Below are 9730 nucleotides of genomic sequence, written 5' to 3' on the forward strand. Positions count from 1 at the left end.
CATCGGGGCTTGTTACGCCGCTTTTGGAGGGTGGCTTCCGATTAATTACTTACAACTGTTTGCCTATTTGAGCCATGCCCTGTTCGTGTCCATTCAGTTAAATTTCTTGAATTACTGCTCCTTAATTTGTTACAAAAAAATGTGATCACAGTGGGAAGAAACAATTCTTGTATCATTATCCCTGCTTTTGCATGGCCCAATTATGTCTTTGCTGTTTTGGAGCATTTGCAAAGACAGGCAGTTGCAATTTTCTGATCATGAAACAGACTTCTGGTTACGTTGTGCGAGCGCAGACTTATGTTTGCATCCCTCAAAGGTATGCGAGTTTAGAAGTATCGCAACTAAAAGCAGTTGCGTAGGCCGATATATATATTCAGTTCCTACTTGAATTAAATTATTCTAGTCTTCTTTTATTTATTATTATTAGATTAATTCTTTCCTGCCTTTGGCTAATTATACATCAAAAGCGATTAATCATGTTGATATAAAGACATTATAAATTATGCGTGTTTGTGCTTAGAAATGTGCCTCACATATTACTGGCTGTAAACTGATATGACTAGCCACCATCGACGTCGTCAGCCCCATTGTTATCTCTGAATTATCTCTGAAGAGAATGCAAGAAGTGCCAGGAAAAAATATTGATATATGTTTAGAGAAAAAATATCTGCCATGTAACAGAAATACAACCAAACGAGTTTTTTATTTTTTTATTTTTTAATCTTACTTGAAAGTTTCCCATCGATCTGTATACTTAATTTTATCTATGGCAAGACCCAAAATATTTTCATTATCAAGTAAAAGTCCCTTTCGTTGATCTCCAACTGAAAAATGATAAAGTAATGATGAGAGAAATGTAATATGTAATAGATTCTAATTAGATAGTTTTTGAATAAAAACTTACATATACTTTACAGGACAATTTTCTACACATTATTTATTTATACTATGTGTACTGCTTTATTTCAATTTTGCTCGTCTATTTTTAGCATCATGGGTTAAATAAATTATGGTGTTAAAGATTAACAGATAAGCATGCTTCACTCTAAACATGACCTATTTTCCGTTATCGCTGTTTTAAACTTTAAAAAAAGAGAAACGAGTATTTCATATCTTTGCCTATCATACTTATACTGTAAAATGGAGTGTGTTCTGGCCCACACGCTCAGTCACCAGATGTGGGGACCCACTTCATGTTTTCCTCTCACCTGTCTGGAGAAACAATTCTCCCATCTCTAGTACTGTGATTGGTCGCTCTACTAGTCCTGGCTGATAAAGGTAGACGACTATAAGATGGCCCTCTGTCAGAAACACGTCGAATCCTGACACCACTGCCACTGAAAAGGATCAGAGACAGGTTTGTAAAACGTTCTTTTAAGTAAGTCTTCCATTGTTAGCGTGTGGTAAAAACCTATATTCATTAGTGTAACTTCTTAGTTTCATTGTTTGCGATTATATTGAACTGGGAGCAAGATAAAGTCTTAAAGTTCTCTATACGAAGATAATGCAGACGACAACAACATCGGCGAAAACTTTTTCTCTGTTTTTGTGCAGCTCTTTTCAGATTTTGTGGAGATACTGCTCGTCTGTTTGCCGTCGAGACCGGAGATAAAAATGTACTTTCTGCTGCTGTTGTTAGTCTGGGCAGGGCTGTCTGACTGTCGAGAGCCATTGGTCAGTATTTATTTTTGTTTTATCTATCAACAGTAACAGCCATAGAGTACTTCAGCAAATGAGGGACGGAAGTAACAATAATTTTCATCAGTCTTTTTCTTTTTTGTTATTTGTTAAAATGCAGCACGAGGATTTGCTGACAGACAGCGAGCTGAAGGGTCACGTGACACGCATAGCACGAGCTGGTCAGTAGTTTAATACATAGTAAAGTTTAGTTATAACGCGGTTTGTCCCACCATCGCAAGTTAGCTCAAACGCACTTGAAAAAATATAAACACACAGAAAAAAATAATGCGGATACACACAACAGAGCACGTAAACATTATGTATCCTGCAATGTCTCTCAATTGTCTCAATCCAGTTGAAGAACTATAAACAATGCTCCTATCCACACCGCTCTTCCAGTAAAGTAAAAGCTGGCGGACATAGTTCATACAGCGTCATGTCCATGTCTGCGACACCACAATCCAAACGCACGACAGCAGGCATGTCACAAACACACATCAACAAGTCCACAGGTGACATCAGATAAGATAAGAATACGACAGGACGCAGTCCTCCCCCCCACTCCATGGGAAGGGAATCACTCATATTTCTGTGTGTGTGTGTGTGCATGCTGGAATCTTGTATTATCGAGAGCTGAGCCGCTACTATTCACCAACAGCTTGCGAGATAATTGTTGTCGAAAGCAAGACCACTGTTGTGAATCAACGGCTTGCAAAGCTAAAGAAAAAAAGTCTTATTCAGCATCCAATTGAGTTTTTCAGCGGCGGCAAATACTGTGAAGCAGAAATTTCAATAAAACATAAAGTTTTTGTCACATTCAGTGTCAGAAAAAAATCAATTATTAAAACGCTCTTTTTTTTCTATAGTTGAGGCTGAGGGGTATGACATTGGTTTGCTGTATGGAACGAATTTGCAATCCGGACTAGAACACACGGTTTGTTCACTTTCTCACGAGAAAAATAATCACGATTTGTATATGCTTGTATAGTTTTGTAGACATTATAAATGTATTTTTCCTGAGTTGTAGGTGTGTGAAAATGCTTTTGTTTACATTTGATTTGTTGTTTTTGTTTTGGGAAGATTAACTTAGCGTTTATTTTATCAACTGGAACACGTTCTTGACTTTAGTATCTAGTGAGAAAGATGGCAAACAGAGAGAAAGAAACAGGACAACTCCAAAAGACAATAAATACGAAAGTAACGATATACCTAAGAAACCTACCAACAAAGGTATACAGATAAAAACTCTTTTACTTAATAATTATAGCAACAGGATGAGTAAAACTGTTTCTTAGCATACATTATCTTAACACGATTCCTTACACTTTGTTCAGCCTCACCAAGCGGGATGTGGAGGACCACGCTGCTCATCCGTCGACAGAATCCAGAAACTTCGAGTTGCGTCTGACTTCCGGTGAGCGACTGCGCATGTCTGTACAGAAACGTTCCGCCATGAGTCCCGACGTGACGGTGGTAGAACGTGTCTCTGGCAGGGAGGAGCTGCGCCGCCCACAAGTCCGAGATTGTTTCTTCAGCGGCGGCCTGGAGGGTGAAGAGGGGCACGCCTCGCTATCACTGTGTGATGGACAGGTGGTAAGTGGTCGGTATACAGACAAGTGGTAAGTGGTGAAGGCTGAAATAGAAAGAGGGTGACATAGGGAGAAGTACAGGAAATAAAAAGAGCGGTATAAGGGGAGGGTATCAGATGTTCACTCTATACTATAGATATATATCGAGTGGTGCGAGTAGCATGCCCTTAATATACTCATTATACTGTTATAGTGTGTACGTGATATGAGGGACGGGTGTACATGAATATATGTATAAAAGGGTATATATGATGTTATCTGTGTACACATACGTACAGAAGTATATCTTGAAATGCTCTGTCTGTAAAGCAATCTTTTTAATGAACTAAATGTACACGATGCGATTTCAAATGTGAACCAGATGGGAGCCATCCGGGCAGGCAAACGAGACTTTGAGCTGCACGCACTTCCGGAAACTGCTGCCACCAGGCGTCGCTCGGCAATCGAACCTTTGCGCGTGCTCGTCACATGGTCTGATTTCGAACAGAAAAAGGGAAGACGAGACTACTGAAGTCATTGTCCTTGACCCTCCCGATGAAAGCGAGACAGCTCTTGATTCAGATTATGCTTCAGGTGAGAGATCAAGTGCCGATGAACATGAATGAACAAATAAAGTGTCAAGAAAGTGAGACAACACAGACGCCCCCCCCACCCCCAAAAAATTAATACCCTGTAAATATACAAAGAGAAAGAAAGTAAGAAAAAAAAGAAATGTGGACGATAGAAATGATGTCACTTGAAATAGAAAATGCTTGTTAATTCTTTAATCGCTTGTTAATCATCTTAACGCTAGTCACATACTCTCAGCTGCTTTGTCTCGGCCACAAACACAAAGGCACACACACACACAAAGAAATGCAAAGACCAAGAGGAAAACAAATGGCTTAGTAGAGGAAAACGCTTCATCAACGATTGCATAGGCAAGAAGTAAAGACCAAAGACCAACATCGTTAAACTCCTTTTGTAGTGCAGCTATTATTATTATTGGTAGTTGGCAGGCGGTCAGTAGAGGACAAGAGCTTGATGATCGAAGTGGGCGTGTACCTGGACAGATTTTTCCTGAACCGTGTGAAGAACAACTTGGGACTGAGCACATTACAACAGCTGACAGATCTCGTGGCTCTTAAATGGAGTGGTGTGAGTAGTGCGCACCCGCATACCAGTTATTTATATTGAGAATGTGTTTCCATGGAGTGAGAAGTTCGTGTTACCTATACAGATCACTTAAATACATCATCGGATTTATTTGTTTCTTTATATTATTCGTGCTTCATATGTCTTACTGTGATTTGTTTTACTGTTAAAATTTAAGTGTTAAACTTTAATAAAAGTGCTGAATCGTTGATAGGTAAGAAGGAGTAAAGTTTCGCTGAAATCATATGTTTATTAATTTATAAGGAGGATATTTCCCCAAATCTGAGGAAACAGCTGAGTTCCATTTACAAAATAGCCTACCTATATTTTCCTGGGTGTTGGAAATAGGGGAAGTCATCATTACATGTTTACCAACTTTTGTTACATTTTTGCAAGATATAAACAACATAGTTTTGAAATCGAAAGTCAAGTATCTTTTTTTTTAGGAAACATGCGTTTTACATAAAAAAATGTGAAAAGTTTGTAACGAGTTTACTACCTTCCCCTACATAATTTTATGCTTCCATAGATCTACGCCCTGCTGTCGAATCCCCTGGTGGTCGGCTGGAACATCACCATTAAAGTTGTGCATCTGGAGCTGTGGAGGGAGTCCCCCGTGAGTTCATAGCTCTGTCATCTACTTTCCTCATCCTTCCCCTCCTCCCTCCTCATTGACACCCCAACAGCAGTACGTGCCACCACCAACTGCTGCTGCTGGTCACATGCTCTTTTGTTTGCTAATTCAATAATTTAAAAGATTTTTTTTCTGTTAGACGGCAATGAACAGTAATAAACAAGCAAATGGAATGGTTTAAAGTCTGCAGGTCTTTTTATTTTCTTTAGCTATGACTATTGAAAGGTTAAGTAATTTAAATAACGTATTTAAAAGTCAGTTTTGTGGTAATCAAAGATATCAACGAAGGATTTATCTCAGGTTTTTCCCTCAAACAGTCTTGGTACAATGAAAGCAATATCCATATCGGTGGGCGCCAGAATATGATTTGCAAGTCGACTACTGACAAACCCTTTGACCACATCTTCTTGGAAACCGCGTACGTGCTCTCAGGAAGAGTGATCACTCTTGTCTTCGGTCTCACGCTTTGCTCCGCTCAGTTTCTCTTTCTCTCTTGTTTCTCTCTCTCTCTCTCTCATGTCTTTTCTTTTCTTGTTTCCCTTTACATTAGGTCATTTAATACACTACCAAAAATCTCTTTCACGTGCTGCCCATGTTTGTTGAGTTGTAAGAAAGCATGGGGTTAACATCAGTGCAGGCTATTAATGGTACCTTAAAGCATCACCAAATGTATAATGAGTTGCTTGTTACTTTCTTTTTCTTTCAGGAACACGACGGACGGCAGAACAGTAGGAATTAGCTGGTTGAATAATATATGCAATCCAAGGTGGCGCTGCTCTGCTGGTAAGGGAGCGAACTTAAATAGCTGGATCGAGGCTCACGAAACAGGTCACAGGTAGGGCAAATCACTCACTTAAAATTACATTAACTATCTCTCTCATTTACCCATTCAAAATACACCACTTGAATCACAAAAAGTTCATGTCTAATTGCACTAAACTCTAATGTTTTACCTGTGAACATCACGTGCAGCTTGGGTCTGAACCATGACAAAACCTTCACGTCTTGTAACCCCAACGTGACATCGGGATTCATGACCATGAAGGAGACTGTCTTTCAGAGACTGTTACGCCCCGGTCCTCAACAAGACTTTAAGGTATGATACCATTTCTTTGCACATTGTACTTTCCTAAAGATTAATACATAGTACATTGATGACATACCCTTCCCCAACATATATGAACGCACTCTCACACGTTCACACATGCTCACGTACTTATTCACACATACACATTCACACACATATTCTAAAGGCACATCTCGAAAGCCTTTTTAAAAAAAATACCATACAAATGTTTTTCGTAAATCTTGACTTGTTTCCTCGTGCCAGGACAAAGAGCTGTCTGTTTAAAGAAAATGTTAACATCTCCTCTAAATATAACCCCGTCAACAGCATCGTTCCCCTCTACAGAGGTAAGAACATGATCCGGTAAACTTCAAACTTAATTTTCTTCTGTCACTGTTATTGTAAGTGGAAAGATTCCTAATCATTTCTTCTAAGTCAACGCGCGTTAGTATGGTCTTGGCTTTGTTATAGGAATGTCAAAGTTCTCTTATAATGGTTAGTTCTTTTCGAGAGAGTTTCAAGTTAAGATTAGTTGACTTTATTACTGAAAGAGAAGTAGTATCCTGAAGTAGTCATTTTTGTGACTTTTTTGCGATGATGATGATGATTGATGATTGATGATGATGATGGTGATTAAAACAGGTCAGCGGTTTGGGCTGGACGGCCAGTGCAAGATGGCTAATGGAGAAGGGTTCGAGTATTTTCACATTCCTTCAGCGAATGTAAGTGTTCAGCACATAACTGTCTAGAAGAAGCTAAACTGTTTTAAAATGAGCATAACACGAGTTGCCGTGTGAGATCTCACGGGAAAAGTTAGGAAAGTGAGAAGATTTTTATTTTAAGCTAGGGAGGGTAGACAAAAGCAATTAGGACTTATCCGCTGTAATATAATACAGAACGCGAAACATCTGCACCACTTACACTGTTTGATGAAACAATAAAAGAAAACAGTTCTGGGGTGTTGTTTAGAAACAGCAAGTGTGTATAAAGCAGTCCTTAAAGGTGAGGGTGAGAGTGATGCATGATTGTGTGGAAGTGTGCAAGTGAGTAAAGTAATTCAGTCACGATATCATTTTCGTCTCACGATTAACTGATCAGTTATGTATTAGAAAAAGTCACTAATTCAATCAATCAATTTTAGTAATGGATACAGTGAATGATCAAGTAAAGATATTTAATGAATAGATTTATCCACTTATTTCTTTGTTAAATCAATTTCTTGGTATTTTTTTTTTTAGGTATGTAGCAAGCTCACCTGTATAAGAAAGTCACCATTTATAGAACTAAAGCAGATGACTACTTTCTTGGGAACTCCGTGTGGAAAAGAACAAGTGAGTTTTGGTTTAATAGCGTTCGTGTGCGCGCATGTTTGTGTGGATTAGTGTGTACGTTCACATATGCCAATGTCATCACATCAATTTCTTAACTTCACAGATGTGTTTCAACGGAGCGTGCGTGCCGTGGGTGAAGACTGTCAACCCCAACTACGTGCGTCATCTGGTGAAGGAAGGTGGCTGGGGACCATGGAGTCCGTTTTCTTCCTGTAACAACACTTGTGGTGATGCTGTCAGCGTCTCCACACGACAATGTAACAGACCCACGTAAGTCTTCCTGCCATGACTACCGCCATTTAACTTAACATCCTTCATATCAACAGTTACATCAAGAGATCGACAGTAGTACAACATTTCACTCAACAGTAGTACCAGCCATATCGACAGTTCCACCAGCCATGTTGACAGCAATGACCCCTGTCCCTCAACAAGAACACAGCAAATTACATCTTGTTTTATTTTTTTTTTACCTCCGTGCTTTGATTGATTGTTTCATATCTATTTTTAGTGATCTGTTTTATACGATTTTCTGTTAAATAGCGTGAATACTACTACTACTGCTACTGCTACTGCTACTGCTACTGCTACTACTACTACTACTACTTATTATTTTTTTCACATCTGTGAAGTTAGTAGTAGTACTGCAAGTTCTAGTTTTTGTTGTATTTGAAAACATAATGTTTCTTATTTGTTTTATTTAAATCGTCAGACCATCAGTGGCCCCGTTCTGTAAGGGAGATGTCATCAAGGCTCACATGTGCCCTTCTGAAAAGGTAACAATTTGTATCCAATGTCCTTATGCAAAATGTTTGCAGGAAAGAGAAAGTTCGCGAGATAAGGTCATAACTGGGTTGTAACAAAGACGATGTATAACAGATACAAGGTACACGTAATGTAAAGCAAAGTCCATGTATCCGTCAAGATCCAAATACATACACACTATCCCGTGTTTGCCTTGTATGACATCGAGTGTTCTGTCGGCAATGATATGACACTCGTGTCCACGATATTGTTATCATTCAAGGTGTGCTCAGGTGAGAGCAGCGTGGAGTCGGAACTCATCAAACAACGGGTCAGCGCCGTGTGCAGCAAGGTGAAGGCCAGCGCTGCCTCTCCGCACAACTTGACCGGAGCTGGCAAAGTGTACGGCACCAGCGGCGGTAAGCATTTAGCTACACGACTTCAACTGATTTCTAATTTTTAAAAATCTGCTACTTTGTCTTGTACAGGTTTCTTGTGATTCCAACATTCCTCATCTCTTGTTACAGAAGTCGACAAGTGCACGGTGACCTGTAACCTTGTGACAGGGACCTCACCAGAACGCTTTCTCCTACAGGACGGGACACCATGCTGGGGTCACGACAACAACAGGGACCACGACTCTAATGTCAGAGGCATCTCGTGGCGATGTGTACAAGGCAGATGTCTGGTGAGTTACCCCCATTGTTATCCTTACTTTCGTAAAAAATGTCTGGCTAAGCTTGTAATTTAAGTTGTTCTTCATAGTGTGCAGGTTTAAACCATTTGTCTACTGAAGTGGTTCTTTTCCACAGGCCTTCGGGTGCAACGGCAAGAGCCTGGGTGATGGAGGCGGTGTGGAGAAAGACAGGTGTGGAGTGTGTGGCGGGAACGGCTCGTCTTGCCCCAAGTAACTCAGTCAACCCACACTACTAACCAGACCAGCCAAAAGGTAGGTACCCACATACGCACAGGCGCATGCACGCAAGCAAACACACTGTCTTTCTCTCTTCGATGCCGTTTATTCTCTAAAGTGAATATTTTACAGAAACTCTGAAAACAGTTTGCGTCGCTTGCAATTTTTAAAATCGTCTTGTTTTTACAGATGATTGCATAGAAAAGAGGATGGATATTTTACTGCGGCAAAATTACAAGAGGAGCCCAAATTTTGAAACTGAAACGGCACTGCTGGCATTTTTTGCAAGCTGCTTTGGTGTCTTGAGCATTTAATATTCTTGTGTTGATTTTGACAAGACGTTTGATAAATAAAAGTCTTTAAAGCCAAATGCAGTTTGAATTTTATCTTCGTTCAGGATTTTAGATGATATGTCCTGTATCGTTATACATACTTCGTAATTTGTGGAAGTCTTATGTTAATGGTGTGTTGCTTTGTATCCATTGAGGACCATATACAAAGAAAACGAAAGAGATAATTTTAAAAAGTGTACGTTTTAATAGAAAAGCGAGTGCATCTATACATTCTCTAAATTCGAGCGATTAATATCTTATTTTATTTGAGCCAAAATATAAGTCAAGTTTTCATTAAATTCATGTG

At 39.5% G+C, this 9730-nt stretch overlaps 2 protein-coding genes across 2 annotated transcripts; both read left to right on the forward strand.

The window, feature by feature from the left end:
* Positions 1-1175: 1175 nt before the first annotated feature.
* On the forward strand, positions 1176-6450 carry LOC112557762 (snake venom metalloproteinase acutolysin-C-like). The gene is made up of 12 exons (XM_025227788.1): positions 1176-1357; positions 1565-1674; positions 1799-1859; positions 2547-2614; positions 3015-3273; positions 3631-3842; positions 4261-4406; positions 4933-5019; positions 5355-5455; positions 5744-5872; positions 6010-6133; positions 6368-6450. The coding sequence occupies exons 7-12, from the start codon at positions 4293-4295 to the stop codon at positions 6386-6388; spliced, it is 576 nt and encodes a 191-aa protein (XP_025083573.1). The 5' UTR covers positions 1176-1357; positions 1565-1674; positions 1799-1859; positions 2547-2614; positions 3015-3273; positions 3631-3842; positions 4261-4292; the 3' UTR covers positions 6389-6450.
* Positions 6379-9461, forward strand: LOC112557763 (A disintegrin and metalloproteinase with thrombospondin motifs 15-like). Its single transcript, XM_025227789.1, has 9 exons — positions 6379-6450; positions 6746-6825; positions 7342-7434; positions 7538-7704; positions 8147-8210; positions 8462-8597; positions 8706-8866; positions 8991-9127; positions 9281-9461. The coding sequence occupies exons 2-8, from the start codon at positions 6778-6780 to the stop codon at positions 9087-9089; spliced, it is 768 nt and encodes a 255-aa protein (XP_025083574.1). The 5' UTR covers positions 6379-6450; positions 6746-6777; the 3' UTR covers positions 9090-9127; positions 9281-9461.
* The last annotated feature ends 269 nt before the right edge of the window (positions 9462-9730 follow it).

This window comes from Pomacea canaliculata, linkage group LG2 (assembly GCF_003073045.1).
Source record: "Pomacea canaliculata isolate SZHN2017 linkage group LG2, ASM307304v1, whole genome shotgun sequence".
NCBI lineage: Eukaryota > Metazoa > Mollusca > Gastropoda > Architaenioglossa > Ampullariidae > Pomacea > Pomacea canaliculata.

Excerpts from the sequence above, each read along its gene's own strand:
- LOC112557762 (XM_025227788.1), top strand. The coding sequence starts at position 4,293 with ATGATCGAAGTGGGCGTGTACCTGGACAGATTTTTCCTGAACCGTGTG. Across the intron at positions 4,407-4,932 it reads TGGCTCTTAAATGGAGTGGT|ATCTACGCCCTGCTGTCGAA; the intron begins GTGAGTAGTGCG and ends ATGCTTCCATAG. Across the intron at positions 6,134-6,367 it reads GTCCTCAACAAGACTTTAAG|GACAAAGAGCTGTCTGTTTA; the intron begins GTATGATACCAT and ends TCCTCGTGCCAG.
- LOC112557763 (XM_025227789.1), top strand. The coding sequence starts at position 6,778 with ATGGCTAATGGAGAAGGGTTCGAGTATTTTCACATTCCTTCAGCGAAT. Across the intron at positions 7,705-8,146 it reads CGACAATGTAACAGACCCAC|ACCATCAGTGGCCCCGTTCT; the intron begins GTAAGTCTTCCT and ends TTAAATCGTCAG. Across the intron at positions 8,211-8,461 it reads ACATGTGCCCTTCTGAAAAG|GTGTGCTCAGGTGAGAGCAG; the intron begins GTAACAATTTGT and ends TTATCATTCAAG.